The sequence below is a fragment of the Numenius arquata genome, chromosome W (assembly GCF_964106895.1).
Source record: "Numenius arquata chromosome W, bNumArq3.hap1.1, whole genome shotgun sequence".
NCBI classification, from domain to species: domain Eukaryota; kingdom Metazoa; phylum Chordata; class Aves; order Charadriiformes; family Scolopacidae; genus Numenius; species Numenius arquata.
The window spans coordinates 7977887-8000192 of NC_133615.1; the positions used below are offsets into that span (position 1 = coordinate 7977887).

The following is a 22306-nucleotide window of genomic DNA, read 5'->3' on the forward strand; positions in this document are numbered from 1 at the left end:
ACCAAACATCCTTAAGTAGAAAAATTCGCTGATTACATTATTGTCATATTTAAGAAAACAAGCAGAACTTTACCAAAATGAAGATTCTGAGTTCTGCTACACCCTAAGGCATGTCAAAGACTACAGGAGTCTTTTTGGGTTTGGTGGGTTTTTTGGGTTTGTAGTTGTTGGGTTTTTTTCTGAATGAGTTTGGGCATCGCTCCTGATGGGCTTTCTTTTTTGCATAATAACCAGAAATTTGATAAAGTCTCTTGACAGATTCCTAAAAATTAGCAGCTCTTTCTGTTCATATTCTCAGAAATCCCTTCCTCTGAACTGCAGCAGCTGGAAGCCCTCTGGTCTCTACTTTGGAGCCTATGGAATCATGTTATGTTCTATAAAGCTTTCCTATACCAGGATCATGACTGTACTGTCTTAGTTTGCTCTGTAAGGGAGCAAGCAGTGAGACTAAAATTTTTGACTGATGTTTGCTGAGTCTCTCCTTCAAGGGGAGGAGCTAGTGCTGTGGGAATCTCTTCTACTGATAGGAAGGGGTCTCTGGTTGTTTAATTCTTTGCTTATTGGAATATGGTTTTTGGGGGAGGTCAGGTGAGAGCAAACTCTCATGGCCAGTAACGCCGAATGTTCATGAAAGAGTAGAAAGATAAGAATGTATATTTGCCCTCACTCCATTGATAGGTCATCCATCAGTACCATTAAAGTAATTTTAAATCTTCCTTATATCCAGATGATATCAATTGGTTTAGATTCTTGTGGTCTACACAACACTGTTGGTTGGGGGGACAGGGCGCTTGGACAGCTTTGAAGAGATCTGTGAAAAATAACTAGGAAAAGAAAATGGTTGTCAGTAAACATAGATTTGTTACTTAGCCGTATGGTTATGTGTTATTTGTCAAAAATTCCGAGTCTTGACTGTTAGCTTAAATAAGATAAGCTTGTAATTGGCCTCTGTCTGACTTGTCTTTGATGTTCAAAAATGGAAGGTTTGACAATAAGTAATAACTGCTTAGGACTGGTATATTTGGTATAAATGTATTCATTACTGGTTTAAATAATGCAAATAAGTGGTATTTCAAATGAGTGGAGGCATATCCCAATAATCTCTGAAGAGTTTTAGAGCTTTAAAATGTTAAACTCTTTATTGTTTTGCTTTTAAAAAAAAGTTTGTACTGGAGTCATCAAAATCGTTCATCCAGAATTCAGTGTTAGAGGATCAATCTTCTTTGTGGTTCTGAAGAGGAGTAAATTCACATTTAATCATCTTGGATATGAAGTCTCCAACTGAATCCCTTACAAGGTTTAAATGGGGAAGTGGTAATTTATCTGTTGTGTCTTCAAGATCATTCAGAAATCTCTGGATTTTAAAGTCTACCAAACAGTATTAATAGAATGTAGTGTTATCATTCTGTTAAACCAAAGCTCAGCAACCGTTTCAGTTTGCTAGGACAAGCAGTTCTAGAAGTTTTTAGGTTATCATTCTATTATACTAATTTGTTGAAAGAGTTTAATATGGGATTTAAGACAATCATCGGGTTTGCAAGAAAGCAATAACATCGGAGACTTCAGGACTAGTGGTGTTCTGGCTGCTTCTCTGGAAAGATTTCAGATTAAATGGAAGAATGGAGATACTTCTTTAATACAGCTCCCCTCATCCAGCTGCTGTCCGTAATACTTGCTCAGCTTCCGAGTATATCCGTTTTCAGGATGGATATTCTTCAAATCACGATTGACTTGCAGTTTCAGCAGAAATGTATTCGAAAGTATCTGTGGTTATTCCAGTGCAATGTGTTTTTGCACAAAGGTTCTGCAGTAATTAATTAATTTCTAAATCTGAAAGTACTCATTGTTTTGACACGCAGATATTTCCAAAGATGAAGGCCACAACCTGTCTGCAGGAATACTGTTCATAACAGGAGAGGTGAGACATAACTGCTTGGAAATCCAGCTAACCTTTTTTTCCATTTCAAACTTGTGGTTCCTGTAATATTTTGTTTCTTGCACCACAGTGTCCCATTTAATTTGACAGAACATCTCTGCTATTTTTTTAGAATAAGGTAGCTTGAGCATGTTGCAATATAAAGAGAACATCCATGCAGATTTGCCAAGCCAAAAGAATGCATACATAGGAGAATAACTGGAATCAGACTGTACTCTGAGCTGTCATAAATTTGTTCAAGGAATTGAACAAAATGTAGATATATTTTGGATGTATCTGCATTGGGGGGAGGTGGGGGGGGTGGAGGAGGAGTGAATAATGTTTATAAAAAGAAAAGAATCCAAAGCCAACAAACTTGGGTACCTGATCTCTAATATAGTCAGAAAGCTCTTCTGTGGCTTACTACCTATTCCTTTTATTACAAAAACTGTTACAAAGAGTGAAGCAAAAAGATCCTGATCACACTTTATTGGTCTCAAGAGCTTGTGAGCTCTCTGTTCATAACTATGGCAAGCTTTGAACCTAGGTCTGCAGGATTTTAAAGAAAAATATTAGTCTGGTATTTTGGCAAAGTCCTAGATCCTGATAATAAAAAGAAATTCTACGATCTGTGGAATGAAGTGGATGAAGCTTGGATACTGATGCCTTGAAGGATATGAAGTATATTTGAATGGATATTGTAAAAGTTCCTAAGTTCATCTTTTCGTTAAGACCCTAAGGGGTCTTGGGACTCATGCCTTAACAAGGCAGATTTATGCAAACTTGCGCATATTTGATTGTAAAAGAGAAGACCTGAAGACATCTGTTTTCAGAGGTTAATTACTCTCTCCTCACTTCTCTGATACTCTATTGATTATTCTCATATAGTTCAAAGTGAGTTCAAGATTTGATAAAGCACTCGAAGCCCAATGGTGTTTTTCACCTTTCATATTTCTGCAGCTATGATGGCAACCTAAGAACTTTTTGTGCTCATTCAGTGGAGTTTTTCCATTCGCTCGATGAAGATAGGGGTACTATGTACTCATCCTACCTTTAATGCCCTAGTTCAACCTGATATTTTCATATGCTTGGGCCAGCTTTTTTGTCCTAGATCCAGAAATCTCATAGAGGCAAAACAGTAATGATCAAGTCTAGTTTTGAGGATCACCATCAAGATGCACTGGAAATATGAAGAAATCTGTGAGTAATCTGTAACTCCATCTGCAATCAATCACCTTGCCATTTAGGAAAAGAAAACTTTGAAGGCATCCCTTTCTTCTCAGATAAGATGTCAACAGGTTGTGGTTATAACTTACTAAAACAATAGTACTCGGTTATCAAGAGAAATGAAGAAGGTGCATTAAGAGAGTTCTGTATTTAGAGGGAATATGCCAAGTTGTGATGTGATCTTCTATTTATATGTTCTCAACTTACAATTTGACATTTTGGATGATGATGAAGAGCAGCATTTTGAGCCTGGTCAGTTACGGAAATTCATAGAATCATAGAATGGTTTAGGTTGGAAGGGACCTCAAAGATCATCGAGTTCCAACACGCCCCTGCCATGGGCAGGGACACCTCCTACTAGACCGGGTTGCTCAAAGCCCCATCCAGCCTGGTCTTGAACACCTCCAGGGATGGGGCAGCCACAGCTTCTCTGGGCAACCTGTTCCAGTGCCTCACCACCCTCACAGGAAAGAATTTCTTCCTAATATCTCATCTAAATCTCTCCTCTTTCAGTTTAAAACCATTACCCCTTGTCCTATTGCTACACTCCTTCATAAAGAGTTTCTCCCCATCTTTCCTGTAGGCCCCCTTTAAGTACTAGAAGGCTGCTATAAGGTCTCCCTGGAGCCTTTTCTTCTCCAGGCTGAACAACCCCAGCTCTCTCAGCCTGTCTTCATAGGGGAGGTGCTCCATCCCTCTGATCATCTTCATGGCCCTCTGCTGGACTTGTTCCAACAGGTCCATGTCCTTATGTTGGGGGCCCCAGAGCTGGATGCAGTTCAAGAGAGAAAATTAGTCCTACCTTAATTGTTTTGATTGTTTAATCTTGGAGCCCTCAGCATGAGGGCTCTGAAAGGTGATTGTTGGTTGATCCAGCTACAGCAGTTTAAGGTATCACAGCTCCTGGCCATTTGCCTTGCTCCTATAGTAGAGGTAGCAGAAGAAAACATTTGCTTGGCTCTTAGCTGACTTGTTCAGTATGGTAGGTTAATGCAAACCATCTTCACTAGTGCCTTAAGGTGATGCATTGGACAATGAAACGCACTTGTGGAAATGTGAATGTGTATTCCCTTCTGCTATAGGTGGTAACCTCAGTTAAAGGAACGGGGCAGATAACTGGTAACAGTAATGTCTTAAAGGCTACTGTTAGATCCACCATCAGAGCTTTACAGGACTTTTTCAGTGTGGCTGACATTTCTGGGTTAAAATGAAAAAACTGTCTGACTTTTTTCTAAGAACACAAGTTTCTCAATTTGTGTTTCAAAATTTAGAGTTTTAATTGATAAATAAGGTAGTGAGGTGTGTGTGTATGTATGTATATTAATGTATATGTTTAAAAAAAAAAATCAAATTTGAAATCTCTCAGTCTGGAAGCTTCTACTTCATGGCCATTCCTAAGACCTGCCATGAAGCTCAGTGAGGTCAAAGCCCTCTTAGTCACAGGGAGAAAAAGAATTTTTGTCACTGCATGAAAGTTTCAAATAAATACATTTGTTTTGATAAGTAGTGTAGGGAAGTTAATCTATATAAGCTCTTATATGAATCCAACAGTAGATGTTGTACAGAAAAAGCAAAAATTGCCATGCTAAAAAGCTGTACCTTCAATTTGGCAATTTAATTTTGCTTCACATGTCTACCATAAAGTTGGCATATGTTCCTACAGTTTTTTGTTGAACTTTGAAAAGTTCCTTATTTGCAGTTGACCAGTTTCTGCATGGAGTTTATTGTATCTGTCTTTACTGTCCTCCAGTCATTAAATGTTGTACATGATTTTGAAGTTTTAGGAAGTTAGAGATACACAAATAGATATGAGAATGAAAATGATGGAAAAAACCCTCAAACCTGTTCACATCACTGGAATTGACCATGTTACTACTTGTTACTGTGTTCTAATGTTAATTTTGGATGTGATCCTTCAAAGTTTTAATTCTTCTGAATAAGAATCTTCTACAAGTATAAAAGAAATTAGAAGTCATATATTATAATTCTGGTTTACAACTTGAGAGGTTGGTTGTTTTTTTCCTTAGAGTTTAATTCCCTCTTCCTTGATTGCATCCTCCTTACCCTTCCCCCGCTCCCAAAAAGAGAGCTGGCTCATTGCATCTGATGATAAGGCACGACAAATCTAGGCACAAAATAATTTATTTTTCTTATATTGCATTTGTGTTCTAGACATTCTGACAATAGATCTACAACGGAATTTCCAACCTGTGTTTGGTCATTATTTAGACTTAAAATCATATTCCCGATTACAGAGAAATTACAAAATGATAGTTGAGAAATGAGAATATAAGCCTTAGTGCAGGTAGGGCTTTTGAGTTTCATGGCAGAAATTAATTTTAGTTTAGGGTACCATGTTGGTAATATAAACAGGTTGTATTTTAAATGAATAGGACATACTATTTTTGATATTTCTATGTGCTTCTCATTTCTATGAATTCCACCAAATTACAGGGTGTGTGGTTGGCTCCCTTTTTATTTTTCTGTATTCTGTACTCTTAAAGATTTATTTTTTTAATGTAAACTGAAAGTGTTGTTGCAATGTCAAGCTCTTGACACTACATAAAATTAGCACTGATCTTTTTATTTCATCCATGAAAAGCATTATGATTGCAAACAGAAAATACTCAAGCTTTTAAGCATGTGGTGTCCCCCCATCTAATATATATGTGTTATAGTATAGACTCCAACTCTTGATATATTCCTTGTTTCAAAGAGAAGCATGGAGTGTTGGAGTTATTTAAATCTTTTTTGTTTATTGTTTGTGTGTTCCCTGGCTACAATATGTGTGAAGTCCAACTGATGCACTGAACCAAGTAGGGAGAACCTCTGTCTTAATCAGTGCAGATCCTTGCTGAGTTCATGTATAATGAAGCAGGCTGAATCTGCAGAAGAGAATCTTTTATAGTAGTATTCCTCAAAACTTGCTTCAAGTGTGAATTGATTAATATTTTTTTTTTTGGTCATTATGTATTGCAGCTGCTTTTTATTAGATGTTTCTCCTGGGAATTTTACAGGGACTTTGATTTCATATGTTTTGAAGGTGTTAATTAATGATTAATTGGCACATGTGGTAGACTGACAACGAATGATAGTCTGAATACATTAAAAAGTATTAGTTAGAGAAGTTCTATTCTTGCTTTTAAATTCAGTGGGTTTTGTTGTGTGTACACATACATGCTGAAGAGGATTAAGTGGTGGGGGTGGAGAGGAATGGACATTTTTACTTGGACATTTACCTGTTTCTATGTATAGCATTTGTGATTTTTCTCTTTTAATTTGCAGATAAGCCTCTGAAGAAGCGAAAACAAGAAAACAAACCACAGGAGGCTGGAGGTGCTACTGGAGGAAATAGAGCAGCTTCTCAGGAGACAGGTTCTACAGGAAATGGGGCAAGGCCAGCGTTGATGGTTAGTATTGATCTGCAGCAAGCAGGAAGAGTGGACTCTCAGGCAACAGTAACTCAGGATTTGGACACCATCAAAAAACCTGAAGAAATTAAGCAGTATAATGATGGGTTTCTGTGTGTTCCCCAAGAAGACACTGTTGGAGTTCTTAAATTTAAACCTGAAAACCATCCCGAGATTTTTAAGAAGACATCAGACTTTGAGAGTCAAAAGACAGATATCCAGCAAAATGAAAACAGACAAATGGAATTTCAGCAAAATGTGAGCAGGCGGTTGGAAAGTAAATACAATGAGAACAAACAGGTAGAAGCTAAACATGAAAGCAAGAATGAAAGCAGACAAATGGAAGTGAAAACCAATCAGAACAGACAGACAGAATCAAAACAAAATGAGAGCAGGCAAATGGAGATGAAACAAAATGAGGGAAAACAAAATAATGGCAAACAGGAAATAAGGCAGAGGCCCGAAACGCTGAAACAGAAGAGTGAAGGCAGGCCCGAAATACCAAAACATAGACATGATAACAGGAGGGACTCCAGTAAACCATTGTCAGATAAGAAAATTGAAATATCTAGGCATAAACTAGATGTGAAATCTGATCCTTCAAGGATAAAACCTGAAAGTAGATCTTACCCAACAAAACAAAAGCCTGATGGACGTTCAGTTTCTGATACACTGAGGCGTGACCATGATAGCTTTAAACAAAGATCTGAGGACAGGGAGGAGTCAGAGAGATACAGAGGAGATCCATCCAAGATTAGAAGGCCTGAATATTTGAGATCCTCAAACAAAAATGAACATGATTCTAAGCATGGTATTAAATCTGATGGTTCAAAAATTGAGAAATTTGAAAGGAAACATAGACACGAGTCTGGTGAATCAAGGGAAAGGTTTTCTTCTGGAGATCAGAAATCAAGACCTGAGAGCCCTCGCATTAAACAGGAAGGTAAAGGAGATTCTAGTAAATCAAGACCTGATAAACCTGGTTTTAAATCACCCAACAGCAAGGATGAACGAAGGACAGATGGTAATAAGAGTAAAGTAGATAGTAATAAAACACATGCTGACAATAAAGCAGAGTTTCCCAGTTATTTGTTGGGGGCAAGATCTGGCACATTGAAACATTTTGTCATTCCAAAAATCAAGCGTGATAAAGATGGCAATGTCACTCAGGAGTCAAGGAAAACTGAATTTAAAGGTGAACAGAAGGACAAAGTAGAGAAGATTGGGCTAGTTGAAGATCTAAATAAAGGAGCTAAGCCTGTAGTTGTCCTTCAAAAGCTTTCATTGGATGATGTTCAGAAATTTATTAAGGATAGAGAAGATAAATCAAGGGGCTCTTGTTTTAAACCTAACAAGAACAAGTCATCCAAATCTAATAAAGGTAAGATTTTTTTAATATTAATTGCATTATATCTTGTACACTCCAGTTCTTTTAGATTTGCTACTCCAGTGGTTAGAAATTAAACACAAACGTTTGTTAGTTTATATTCTTGCTTGTATGGTGATTTTGGGGAACGAAGTGAAACTTCTCTATGAGATTGTCATTATTGGAAATCTTGCTACAGTGTAACTGAAATGATTTGTTTACTCCAATGTTCCTAATGTGGGAACACTTAAATAGTCTTAAACTGTACTTTGGATACATTAGTTTAATCTGGTAATTTATCTAGTTAAGCATAACTGCTATATGAATGATTTAAACTGGTTTAAGTGTGTCTGTATAAGGGACTAGTACTACTGTAACTAAATCAGTGTAGCTGGAGTGGTGGGAAATACTATGTATACAAGCCCTAAGATTCTTTTATATTTTTAATTGGAAATGAAATGTGATTTTTTCCAAGGGATGTTTTGACATGATGAAATAAGAAGGCAGTAACAAAGTCCCATCTGCCTCTTTTACACTACAAATACAACTGTTGAGAAGCCTCCACACTTTAGGCTTTGTGACAATAAGCTTACAAAAAGGTTCTGTCTTTAGTAGAATTAAGATATTGTTGTCTCTATGGTCCGGTGTATGCAGAAAAAGAAAAGGAACTGGTAAACAATGGGCTGGCATTTTCAAATTAGTAATATGAACAGGAAATTATTCAGAATAGTTTGTAGGTTTGATATTTGAGTGATTGTCTCTTCTGCAGATTTAACGCTTTTTTATACAATTGCTTTTCTTCTTGGTGTTATAATTTTGGCTTCTGTTTCAGACTGAAGTAGATAATTTCACATTGTGAAATCAATGTTACTAACTGGTCAGAGTTCCTTTCTTTTTTAATGTTTAGCATTTAAAGCATTTAAATTTCATACATAGTTATGTTTATAGAGCTGTCATGTCTCAAAAATAGACAAATAAAGTGGCAAGGGAGAGGATTTCAGCTGTATACAGGATTATTTATGAATGGAGTTCCAGGTACATCATTGCTCGTGAATTCGAGGTGAAAATGTTTTCTTACAAAGTTGATCTGATAAGAAATTATACAGTTATATCTGTATAATGAATTTATTGTGCTGCGACTGTTCTCTAGCTACTAACTTGATTGTATTGACTCTTAAAGACTGAATAATTCAGGATGAGTATTACTTATTTGTAAAATATTAGCCACCTTGTCAAATATTTTCTCTTTATTCTAGAAATATGAACATTTTGCCTCTCCCTTTTTGAGGTTCAGAACAGGCAAAATTTCCGTCTCTAACAATAATAGATATCTAGAGTCAGACACAAAATTATGACATCTTTGCTGTTAGCTTAGTCTAAAGATTTCAGATGAAACTTTTATGTTCTTGATAGGGAATACTGAAAACTTTCTGATGGAATTCAGCTCTTGTCTCAAAAAGATAGACTTTGAATTCACACAATTCTAAGTACAGAAAATCAGTAATTTTTAGAGTCCTCAGAGCTATATACAGTGCATGTATGCTTTCTAAAATGTTTCTGAAGTAGACTTTTTTGTAGTCTGTATTGTATATGGTTATTTATGTAGTATATTTTAGTAATGTGTAAAGGTTTTAATGACTCATCCGATTGGCATGACTCTAGTAGCTGTGTCACACATGAGCAATGCATTCGTTTTAAAGTCAGGTTTATAGCTCTTCTGCAATGCTTTTGTGTATTTTGTGTTTTCTGAAGTTATATATTTCTTGCATACTCTGAAATAACTTGGGACATATTTTCCAGGGGAAAAATGTTTGAATCTGATATCAATCTCTTTGCTATTGTATCTAGAATAAGATTCTTACAATCATACTAGAAATAAGTTTCATGGAAAGAATAATGTTGTAGCTATGTTTCTCTTACAAATCAAGTTTTGAGCGTTCATCCAGACAGGTTTCGGAGAAAGTGTCTTTGAACTTCAGATTTTTCATGTGTATTTTTAGTTTTATGTTCTTTTACCCAATTTCCTGGTAACCTACTTCCTAGGATATATTATGCTAATTAATTAGGTGAACTTCTGTGTTTTAAAAGTTTCATAATTTATAAAGATATATCTTCATAAGCCAAAGTCTATTTGTCAGCAACTGGCTGATATAGAAAATATTCGTCATTTACAGTGTCCTCGCTCAAAGTGAGAGAAATAGCATTCACTGTTTTACTCTGTGCCATTTTTAGTCATAAACCTTTTAATACACTACGAGATGTAATTTTCATAAACATTCTTTATTTCATCATATATTTCTTAATAGATTCTAGCAAATCTTTTCTAGTGTTGCCTTTTAGCATCATTATTCCACTTCTCGCATCCCTCTTATTCCATGTAGCTTAATATATTTTGCTTTATCTTATCTTCTTTTACGTCCTTGTGTTTCTTGTCCTTTGTTTTTCCTTTCTCATCCCTCCCTCCCCCAAGAAAATGTCTTCTCCTGGCTTTGTCACATACAACATCATTGCTGTGATTTATTTGAAATGCAGTTTAAAATAGGATTAGTTCAGCAAGTTCAAAACACCATTTAGATTGTCATTCTATCTTAAGGGACTAATGCCCATTCATTATAAAACTCAGTAAAATTGACTTGTTTTAAGCTAAAATTAATGCTATGTATACTGGAAGTCTATACAACTTTTTACATTGTTTCAGTAAACTTTACATTTTAAAATCATACTTTTATTGTGCACATGGATAAGCATTGCATTGTACTGTAAAAAAACAAATTAACTTTTAAATCAGATTTTATAGACAGGTTTGAAATTTTGTTAAGCTACTATATGAATGGGATAGCCTTAGTATGCGACTGTTAAGACTGAACCATCCCAACAGTCCCTTTGGCACTTACAAGGAAGAAGCAACATTTTTCCCTCTCTCCTGATTTTTGAGCATTTTTCTGAAAGATGCACTCTAGCTCAGAGGAAAGTTATGGAAGATTTTTCCATAGTATTTTTGTTAAGGGGTCTTATGGTGAAATTTTGTGGCCTGTTTTGTCCAGGTCAGAATGAATTGTAACACTTTTTTTTTCTTCTGCTTTTAACATCTGTGAATGCCGTTTATCCTGGTTTTAATGCAAATGTATGTTGTTGGGAGAATCCATGAAACATTTCCCTTCAAGTTTGTGCCTACAATGGGGAGGTCATGTTTGTTATCCTTTCTTTGCAGAGCTTCAGCTTCTCTGCTGCTTCTTATAGCTATACTGATCAGCTATGTTGAGATGGGAGCTGTTACCAGTTTTACTGTTACTGCATTCTGAACAAGACAAATTTTACTTTGTTAAAGTATGAAACAGATATGAGTAATGAGAGAAACTGTAACTGCCTGTGTTAAGGAGATGTCTGAGTTGGTTTATAATATATTTGAAGGATTGGCTTTTCAAAATAAATACCACATGTAATGCAAGTTTTAGTTCTAGGACTAATGAGTGCATGTCTTTTGACTTGTGCAGAAACACCTTTTGGGTCTTCAAATATCACCTAAAAAGACTTTGTTGTTTAAAAAAAAAAAAAAGAAGTGATAATTTCACTGCAGAATCTAATGCCAAATGCTACTCCTTCATTGTGTAGATTGTTATTATTAGGTTTTAATTGCTCACTACAAGTCTTCCTAAATATACTGTGTTCTCTGCTGCTATGATCTGAAATTTGAGTGAAGACTTGCCATTTCTGAATGTCCTCTTCATATTTTTCCAAGTACAACTAAAAAATTTACTGCTGCTTAATCATCTTTATGTCATAGGGTTAAAACAATGCTTCTAGATTTTTCTATGTTCTGTGCTTGTGTGATTGGGTTTTTTTAATTCCAGATGACTTTTTCAGAGCATACAATAACTATAATTTGTAGTCAGTGGTAGGCTGTAGCAGCGTAAAATTCCATGGCATTTGTGTAACATGATGATGGTCCATCTTTGAGTTCTAGCACTGCAGTAAACAGTCTCACTTGTGAAGCAGAGTAATCATTAGGTGCTCATCTTCTAGGTAAGAGTGACAAGAAAGGGAGTATTCCAGGATGAAAAGCTGTATCCAGATTGTGTTTGCTCTGTGAGCCGACTTCTGATGCTTCTTACAGTCTTTTGGACAACACAGCAGACCTACTCACCAATACTTTTTGGTACAGCTGAAAACCATAGACAAAAAGGGGAGTATCAATTTTAAACATTTGTTTAAATCCTTCATGTATAGGACTTCTACAAAGACAAAATTGGCAAACCTTTGAGAAACATAGCTTATGGATATTAACTCATGAAGAAAACTTCTGAGTTCAACTCAAATTTATTTCCAAAATAACAATCTCTTGATGCTGAAACAGATATACTGTTGTACTCACTGAAATCAGTGGGGCAAGCAGCTGTGCTGCAAGGAAATAACTGGAGTAAAAGCATATTTCCTTTGGAAAGGAAAAGGCTGCAACTCAGCTTGCTTACTACAGATTGTACTTTTGTAAAGATAACCGTTATGAAAGTCTGTAATTCCACAAATCTGAAATTTGGAATCACTGTCTTGGAGATCCTAGTAACAACTGAATTTGCATGTGGGAAGGCCAGAGTAATAACCCACTAAGCATCTTGCATGTGCATGTACTGCCAGGTGGATCAAGCATGTCATAACTTTCTCTGAAGTTCTCTAGTAAATTATGCCACATTTCAGAGAAGTAAAGGATATATTTCATGGTTTACAGCAAGGAGTTTATCATGATTCTTCTCAGCCGAAGTCTTTAAAGCTTCTCTTAAACTCTAAATTTAACTGAATTTGTAGAAAAAACATCACTTTCATAAGCATTCTACAATCTTCCCAGTTTTCCTCTTTTCTGAGATAGTAGTGACTACCTCTTTTCAACTTAACTAGTCTAAAAGAGGAGCTGGCTGTCCCTCATGGCATTAGAAGTATTTAAAGATATGTTGGGTTTGCAGAGGATCCATTTTAATATACACTTTGTACAATGTGTGAGCCGATGCAGGCAGGACACAGGAACAGCCACAAAACCACAGATTAAAGGCAAAGAACAAATTTAATCTCAATACCTCATGGATCGGGGAACCTCTGAAGCAGCACCCGGGCAGAGGCAGGCAAGCAGGGGACGCAGGCACCGCAGAGCGAGAGTCCTTATTAGCAAGAGAGTCCTTGTTAGCAAGGGAGTGAGAGAGCAAGAGAGCTCCCACTTGCTGTTCTGGCCTGTATTTCGAGGATTCTGGCAGGCAGAGTTTTCTGCTGTGCTTTGATCTCCTCAACAGCAGGGCAGGAATCTCAGGCGTGTTCGATAAGGTGCCCCTGAGTCCATCCCAGGCCTGTGTTATCTAGGTGCAGATGTCCTACTTGTTGAGCACGCAAAACTAAGCAACAATTAGTGTGATAGATGTGTTTTCCAGCACCCCACATGCAAGTCACGTGAGTGTGTTTACAGTCCTCCTCGCCGATCTTCCGTTACTTTCTCACATACATTTAGCCCTAATTAATTTTTTTTTCTCCTTTCTGGACTGAACAGGTTCATAGTTTGAAAAATACTCCAAGCATTGTTTAGTCAAAAGCCAAAACCAAACTATATATAACCAGTTAAATCCAATAGTTTAGGAAGGTCTCGGTTCTCTAGCATGGATTGTTCCTACTCGCAGGGATTTTTTCTTAGGCATGGTGCATCTGTCCTATCCCAAAAAGTATGTTGGGATGTGTGTGGGCATTGTACAAACTCTCTGGGGCTTTCATTTTTGGTGTTAGTTTTTCAGAAGTAGATGTTGGATAAACTGCTATTGGTAGACAGCAGGAATTCAGCATTTGCACACTGGAGTCCTTTCTTGTGTGGATCTGTTACCAGTACAATAGGAGACATTTTCAGCACACTGCTTTGCCTGGAGGCTGCTTGAGTTATTTCCTGGTTTTGTCTTTGCCACTAAGGTAAATATTTTGATTCTTGCTCTCACAGTTGTTCTTAAGTCTCCTCTGGATAGTAACAGTGAACTTTACATGTTGCACGTTGAGTTCTTAGCAGCAGCAATAAACTTGACCAAATCTACTAGTATCATTGTACTTTGGTTCATCTGAAAAATGATGCTTTGTCTGTTTGAAGATTTAGGAGTGCGTTGTTTAGTTAGTTCACTTTTGAAAAATTACTTTGGCACATGTAAATGATAGAAATTTATTACCTAATTTGTCAGAGCAAATTGTTGAAAGTCTGAAACTGCCTTTGGTTCATGGGCTTGGATGCTTGATCAGGTTCCCCTTATTTCTGGAAAAAGATAAAGCTATTTTGCATAAATGATTTTTGCAACAATGCATTGCAATGTGTAAAAATGTGGGCCAGCAATTTGTCTGATACTACAATATGCAATGCAGATCTGTTCGTGTGTCTAAATATGGATGTTATTTCTTGGCTTATGTGCAGGGATACATGATCAAAATTTTTGGTTTGACTTTTCTTCTAGACAAAGGGTAAATTTGGCAAAATACAAATGGGGGAGAGCCTCACATTTTCTTCTGGTAAATGAACTTTTCTGTTGCTTGACATTTTCAACTGTTTTACTTGACTGTTTTTGTGTAAGAAAATTTAAACTATTTACTTGAAATTTGCAATTTATTTTTGGTCCATGGGAATGTTACCAATGAACATAAAAGAAGAGGTTGAGACCTTTTTTGTTTTTCAAATTACCGAACTGTTGTTTGCATCAAATAAAGGTTTCTTAAATATACTTACTGTTTAATTATCTTCTGAGCAACTTTCCTGTAGTATTTTATATTAAAAGCTAAAATATCAGCAATGTTTTGTTCTTGTTGTTAATGTTATTAAGTTACTTTAAAGAAGCAAAACAAGAGTAGCTTCACGTGATATTTTCAGTGATAAAGGCTGAGAATCTTTCCATGACAGTGAGGTAAAAGCAGATCTTGATGTACCTATAGTCACAAATCAAATACAGATCATGGTGTTTGTTTTGCTTGTTCTCTGCAAAGATGTTGGTTGTATTATATTGATTATATAGGAATTTTTCTTTTATGAGAAGAAAAATTGAGGTTTAATTTGATTATATTTAATGAAGGTCTTTTTTCTTAGGTGAGGCTCCATGGCTCAGTTTTTAAACTAATCAGAATACATGGCTGGGAAAACACATCAATCATAAATTTCAGATTCCAAATATTAATAGTAATGGAAAAATACATGCTGTGTTTTGCAACTGTAAAAAACACCTTAACTTTTTAATACAATACATTGAGTTGGCTTAAATTTCAGTGCATATGTTAAAAAAAAATGACAGTAAATCCAAAAGCAGTCCCCTGACACTCTGATTCACAGAAGTGAAGTTCTTTGTGCAGCACTGCATTTATTTCATTTGCCGATCTTGCTCCGTTTTACTCCCAGTACAGCTATGTTGTTTGTGAAGTATCTTACAAAACTAGACTTCTCTAGCCTTCTTTTATCGATTTTTATAAAGACGAGAAGTCAGTGAATAGCAATAAGGAATAAAATAACTTGTGACTATAGTTGCTGCAGTAATTTGATAGCTTGAGGAAATCATTGATACTGATGTAATGTGAGTTCTCATGCATCTTGGCATCTTTGGAGAGCGCGTGTTGGGTATATTCCTTGCTCTCTGGATCCTTCAGGGTGCTCTTTGGAAATCTCTTCACTCTGTCAAAAAATGTTTCTTGCTTCTAAGAGTATTTTGTGCTATTGTAAAATCCTTTTTGAATCTGTGCTGCTTAGCCATGGGCAATGATGACCTCTACTACATCATGTAATTATTCAGTTGCTGTGTCCAGATTCTTCTCTGACCCACCAACCTGGCTGGGTCCCACTTCTCAAGGCCAGAGATTAGGATGGGAATATAACCAGGGAGCCTGAACCTCTCCTTTTGTTTAGCCCAAGGCTGAGAGCCTTCCCTTTGCGCCAGTATTAGGGTAGATGAGGAAAAATGATTTTGAAAGATGTGTTCAAGCAGGTTCTACGGAATGATATAGGACATACTTCTTCCTAACACTACTTCTCTCCCTCCCGCCAAATCCATTGCAGCAGAGAATCCTGTGGGCGCAGTCTCTTGGGCAGTGGTAAGGGGATCTCAGTCTCCCACCCTCTTTCAGGTGTGTGTGTGAGCTGAGCTCAGGAGTTATCCCTTCATGGATGTAGTCAAAAGTTGAGGGTAGCTGTATACCCTTCTGCAAACTTTAAGGCAGAGAATGCGAGAGGAAAGCCACTGAAGTAAATGGATGACTACTCAGATTATTTTCATCAGTATTCATCTTGATGGTGTGTTTTTCAGCTGATGATATGGTATTGAGATAAAAGTGGAACTTTGGTCTTATGAGCAGATGTACTTTCCTCATACCTTAAATTCCTCTTTGAGAAAAGGATTGTGATTTCCCTGTGTTTCCCCTTCTGTTCTTAAAACTCTCCAGGGCACAGAATTATTTGGAGGAGTGTGATGCTGGTGGGCAAGGTACTGTGATCACCAAGGACTCAGATATAAAGAACGTACTGGAGCATTTTAAGGGAGAGCACAGTGGAAAGGATATAAGTAAATTTGCACACTAAGAGATAGCTGAAAATTTTCAGCTTTAACCAGTAAGTTGTTCATCAATCACAGATAGTGATGTGACCCTTTGCACTCTAGTGCCTGAGTACTATACGGTAAAAGTACTGAACTATTTTAAAAGGGTGTTTATTTTCCAAGCATCTTTATAAAGTAGAGAAGTAGTTTTATCCCCTCTTTTTTTTCTTTTAGTTCTTAATCTAAAATAGAACCTTATCTGCATGAGTGGTTGTAGTAGAATTAAGCTGTGAGCCTGTGCTGTTGTAGTTACAATGACATGGCTATCTAACAACAAGAAAGAAGGCACTCTGTAACAAGAGTAAGAGTGTATTTTATTTGATTTAGCACAGTTTGAAGGTTGTTTGAGCTAATCCAGAAAGAAACTGCTTTTCTTCCTGTATATGTCTGACACAGGAGGTTTTATCAGTGTAGTTATAGCAGTGACCCAAAATGACTTGAGAAAGTTCGACAGTAAGCTGGTGATGCATAAGGGAGGTAGACCCAAACCCACTGGAACATCCTCTATCAAATGCTCAGAGAGGACATGTAAGGCAGGTGAGTTTGGCCTGTGTGGAATAATAGCAAGACTGGATATGCTAGTCATCAGCAAAATAAGAGTCCAGTAGGCAGTTAATTTTTTCTGTGGCTAAAAAGGAGTGAGGGCAAAATTGAGCTGTAATCTGTAATTTTTTTGTTTTCAGTGTCAAAATGAAGATGTGTGGCAATTCATTAGTGTAGAAGTTCCAGAATGTGGGGAGTGGCTAAACTTAAATTTCTAAACACTGAGAAATGCAAAGTTAAGATTCATATCCCCACCCCAAACAAGTGGCATTGTTCCCTCTTAGACCATTGTGTGTTATTTTCTATAATGTCTTGATATTTGGAAAAAGTTGCATTTTTAAATACAAGGTATATATAGAGATTACAAATATGAAATTGCAATAACTGCAGTTTTGTTTATTATAAAGTATTAGCACACAGAAATGGAAAAGACAATATTTATGGGAGGCTAATTTATGCAAAAGACTTCATTAACGTAAACCTTACTTTTGAAATGAACTTCAGGGGCAATTTTTCTTCAAGCACTTGTTCATTTGTTGCAATAGATGTATGTGCAAACAGGCCATTTTCATGTCACGAGTATTTTAAAGTAACGATATAAGCAAACTGATATGAATTGTTTCCACTGTATTAACTGTCTCTTATAAAAGATAGTTATGGAAGTAGCAAATCGGAGTTTAGGTTTCTAAATGTTTTTGCATCTTGATGGCTTGTTGGTTAATAGGAAATTACACCAAAATGTAAACCATACATCTGTTTTACATAGTTTGGAAAGCAAAGATAAATCATTACTGAGAAGACAACAGAGTTTATTAGTGTTTGGTTTGATTTTATGGCAGGAACAGCCTCTCTGATCCTGGAAAGCTGACCTAAGCATCAGCAAGCATCATCCCCTTTTCCATGGCCGCTTGTTTGAAAGCAAACAAGCTTTCATGGTTTGAAGTTAACATATCAAACCAGGTGAAACTAATCTGAACACACTGATTGTTGTGTCAAAATGATATCATGAAGTGATAGGAGATGATGAAGCAAGGAGAGGGGTCAGCAGAACTGCCACCTTGGACTTCTTGAGGGCGGACTTTGGTCTTTTCAGGAGCCTGGTTGACAGAGTCCCTTGGGAGGCAGTCCTGAAAGGCAAAGGATTCCAGGAAGGCTGGATGTTTTTCAAGAAGGAAGTCTTAAAGGCACAGGAGCGTCCCCATGTGCCGAAAAATGAGCCACCAGGGAAAAAGACCGGCCTGGCTGAACAGAGAGATATGGTTGCAACTCAGGGAAAAAAGGAGAGTTCATGGCCTTTGGAAGAAGGGGCAGGCCATTCATGAAGACTACTGTTAGGTCCCGGTCCGATTGTTGGTCCGGGAGGGGTTCGAAATGATTCATGTACACAGGTGGCAGATATCTTGCAGCAAGCGAGCTTTGAGACATCCTGTTTTTCTGTTGGGTTCTCACAACTACAAAGATGTTGGCTATGTAGGGAGAAAATTAGAAGGGCCAAAACCCAACCAGAACTTAACCTGGCTTCTGATGTTAAAGACAATAAAAAAAGCTTCTATAAATACATTAGTAATAAAAGGAGGACTAAGGAGAATCTCCATACTTTATTAGATGGGGACGGAAACATAGTGACAAAGGATGAGGAAAAGTCTGAGGTACTTAATGCCTTCTTTGCCTCAGTCTTTAGTAGTAGGACCAGTTGTTCCCTGAGTACCCAGACCCCTAAGCTAGAAGACAGGGATGGGAAGCAGAATGAAGCCCCCATAATCCAAGGGGAAATGGTGAGTGACCTGCTACAGCACTTAGACATACACAAGTCTATGGGGCCAGATGGGATCCACCCGAGGGTACTGAAGGAGCTGGCAGAAGTGCTCACCGAGCCACTTTCCATCATTTACCAGCAGTCCTGGCTAACCGGAGAGGTCCCAGTAGACTAGTGTCTAGCAAATGTGACACCCATCCACAAGAAGGGCTGGAAGGAGGATCTGGGGAACCACAGGCCTGTCAGTCTGACCTCGGTGCCTGGGAAGGTCATGGAACAGATCATCCGGAGTGCCATCATGCAGCACATGAAGGATGCTCAGGTGATCAGGCCCAGTCAGCACGGGTTCATGAGGGGCAGGTCCTGCTTGACAAACCTGATCTCCTTCTGTGACAAGGTGACCCGCTTGGTGGATGAGGGATAGGCTTTGGATGTTGTTTACTTGGACTTTAGTAAAGCCTTTGACACCGTTTCCCACAGCATTCTCCTGGAGAAACTGGCTGCCCATGGCTTGGATGGGAGTACTCTCCACTGGGTAAAAACCTGGCTGGAGGGCCGGGCCCAGAGAGTAGCGGTGAATGGAGTTAAATCCAGTTGGCAGCCAGTCACGAGTGGTGTCCCCCAGGGCTCAGTATTGGGGCCGGTTCTGTTTAGTATCTTTATCAATGATCTGGATGAGGGGATTGAGTGCACCCTCAGTAAGTTTTCAGACGACACCAAGTTAGCTGGGAGTGTTGATCTGCTTGAGGGTAGAAAGGCTTTGCAGAGGGATCTGGACAGGCTGGATCGATGGGCCGAGGTCCTGCACTTGGGTCACACCAACCCCATGCAGCACTAACAGGCTTGGGGCAGAGTGGCTGGAGAGCTGCCCAATGGAAAAGGACCTGGGGGTGTTGGTCGACTGTTGGCTGAATATGAGCCAGCAGTGTGCCCAGGTGGCCAAGAAGGCCAATAGCATCCTGGCCTGTATCAGGAACAGCGTGGTGAGTAGATCTTGGGAGGTGATCGTCCCCCTGTACTTGTCACTGGTGAGGCCCCACCTCAAGTACTGTGTCCAGTTTTGGGCCCCTCACTACAAGAAAGACATTGAGGTGCTGGAGCGGGTCCAGAGAAGGGCAACGAAGCTGGTGAGGGGTCTGGAGAGTAAGTTTTATGAGGAGAGGCTGAGGGAGCTGGGATTGTTCAGCCTGGAGAAAAGGAGGCTGAGGGGAGACCTTATTGCTCTCTACGAATACCTGAAAGGAGGTTGTAGAGAGGCAGGGATTGGCCTCTTCTCCCAAGTCACAGGTGACAGGACAAGAGGAAACGGCCTCAAGTTGTGCCAGGGGAGGTTCAGATTGGATATTAGGAAAAATTTTTACACTGAAAGGGTTATCAAGCATTGGAATGGGCTGCCCAGGGAAGTGGTTGGGGCACCATCCCTGGAGGTATTTGAAAGATGGGTTGACATAGTGCTTAGAGATATTGTTTAGTGATGGTTTTCGTCTGTCTTGGGTTGATGGTTGGACTTGGTGATCTAAAAGGTACCTTCCAGCCTAGGGAAGTCTATGATTCTGTTCTTCCACCAGCAAGCAACTACTAAGTCATGAACAGCATTGCATAGCTTTGGAAAAGCGCTGAAGAAGTGGTTGTTCATGTATGTTCTTCAGGATAAATTGTTGATGAATTGTTCTTACAGCTGCTCTGTGACTCAGTCTTCAGTTTCACTAATGTGGAGTTTATCAGCATTGTGATTCATTACAGTGGAACAAAGATTTGATTACCATAGCACTTTTCTTGTGGATTCTTTTTATTTTAATATTTGCAGGAGCTTTGAGAGTTTGTGTAAGTGATGTCTGAAGAACACTGATGCCTGTAGTCCATTTCAGGTATATTGTATATGCTGATCACATGCATTGCAAAAAATTGAATTATTCTGTTGACGAGGACAGTTTTTCAGAAAGCTTGGTTTACTGGGGCAATCTTATTAACTTGTCGAGTAACTTTTTAGCAAAGTTACTTTCTCCTTTGCTATTTAAAAAGCCACGCAAACTAGAGTCATATTTAACCGATTAAAGTGGAAGCAGGAAAGTAGGTACCAGGTCTTAGCAAACTTATCAAACAAATTGAAAAACTGAACATGATCATACATGTTTTTGTAGATGTTTTCAAATGGTTTTGTTTTATATTCTTTTAAACATTTTTGAAAAGTATCCTGTAAACTAAAAAGGCATTAGTATGGGTTTTATAACCTAATTTTTGTTGCCACGTGACTGTATTCTTATGGTGAACTGGATTCTCTTAAGTATTTCTTTACTACCCTGAACAAATAAATAGTACGTTTATTATAAAATATGGAGGTATAAAAAAAGGAATTTAGTAAGATATGAAGATTGGGTTGCCCTTATTCAACATAATATAAGTGATAAAGTAAAATAAATATTAACCAGCTCTTGACTGGAGTCCCACAGTATATAATATCTCTGAATTTCTTCAAAAAGGATGAGGAGTCCTTTTCCATGTATATCACAATTGTTCATACATGTGCAGTCATGCTTAACTCCTTTGGTACTGCATGAGTAAAACTCTTATTAGATTTCATTATTTACGATCCTCAGCAGCTAAGGAAACTGGGCATGCAGCAGACTTGTTCCAGGGAACATTGTGACAGAAACAAAAACTTCATAGATGGCTTATAGAGCACTTTACAATAATTGTTTGTTCTCTTTTCTGATATTCCCTTCTTGAATAAAGAAAGCTTTTCATATTCCCTAATAAAAGAAAAAGGGGGAAGCTTATACTGTCATCTGAAATATCTGTAACAGGATAAAGTGCAGTTTAAGCATTAGTTGTATTTAGCATTGGCGAACATAGAAAACTTGGAATTTTGAAAAGGAAATAAAGTTATTTTTCCAAATACTTTAAGTACTTGCATTTTTATTTTTTTGTTGGTCTAATTGACGCTGTAGTAATTGACTTATTTTTAAAGATTGATTAGCCTTCTACCCCAGGAACAAAATCAATAAGGAAAGCAAGAATAGATATTCCTAGGAGGTAGGAAAGTAGTAGCCTGTGATTTTTGTTTCTTGTTTCTTGTTTTGGGTTTTTTGTTTTTTAAGGGTTTTCTTACTTAAAATATATCACCTTTTGTCTTACTGAGATGTTCTTTGTGCACAGTATAAGGAAAATAAAGAACAAATTCTGTTCTAACAGTTCCTCAAAGAAATTATTACAGTCTTAAAATTGCATCATGAAACATTCAGGCATAGTTTTAAAATTGAGTTTAAAATTGAATTTAATTAGAATTTGGTCATGGAACTCTTGCCAAGCTAGGTAGACAATTCATTACTGATTTGTTTCCTTTTCTGATTTCGTCTCCAAACAATCTGTCTTACTAGTTATTCTGGTTTTAAATTTACTTTTCATTGTAGACTAGGAGAGGCTTAAAGATATATTTTTAGAAAATACTCCTGTTAGTGTAAGCACATCTAGCCCATCTAGCTTTTAAGCATCTGTATGGATATTAATGGAACT

The 22306-nt window shown here is 37.6% G+C and overlaps 1 protein-coding gene across 1 annotated transcript in view; it reads left to right on the forward strand.

Annotated features, from left to right (window-relative positions):
• LOC141476615 (nipped-B-like protein) overlaps window positions 1-22306 on the forward strand; it is a 183703-nt gene that overhangs the window by 102199 nt on the left and 59198 nt on the right. The window contains exon 10 of the mRNA XM_074165383.1: window positions 6428-7933. Coding sequence (XP_074021484.1) covers window positions 6428-7933 — 1506 coding nt within the window. The remainder of the gene's footprint in view (window positions 1-6427; window positions 7934-22306) is intronic.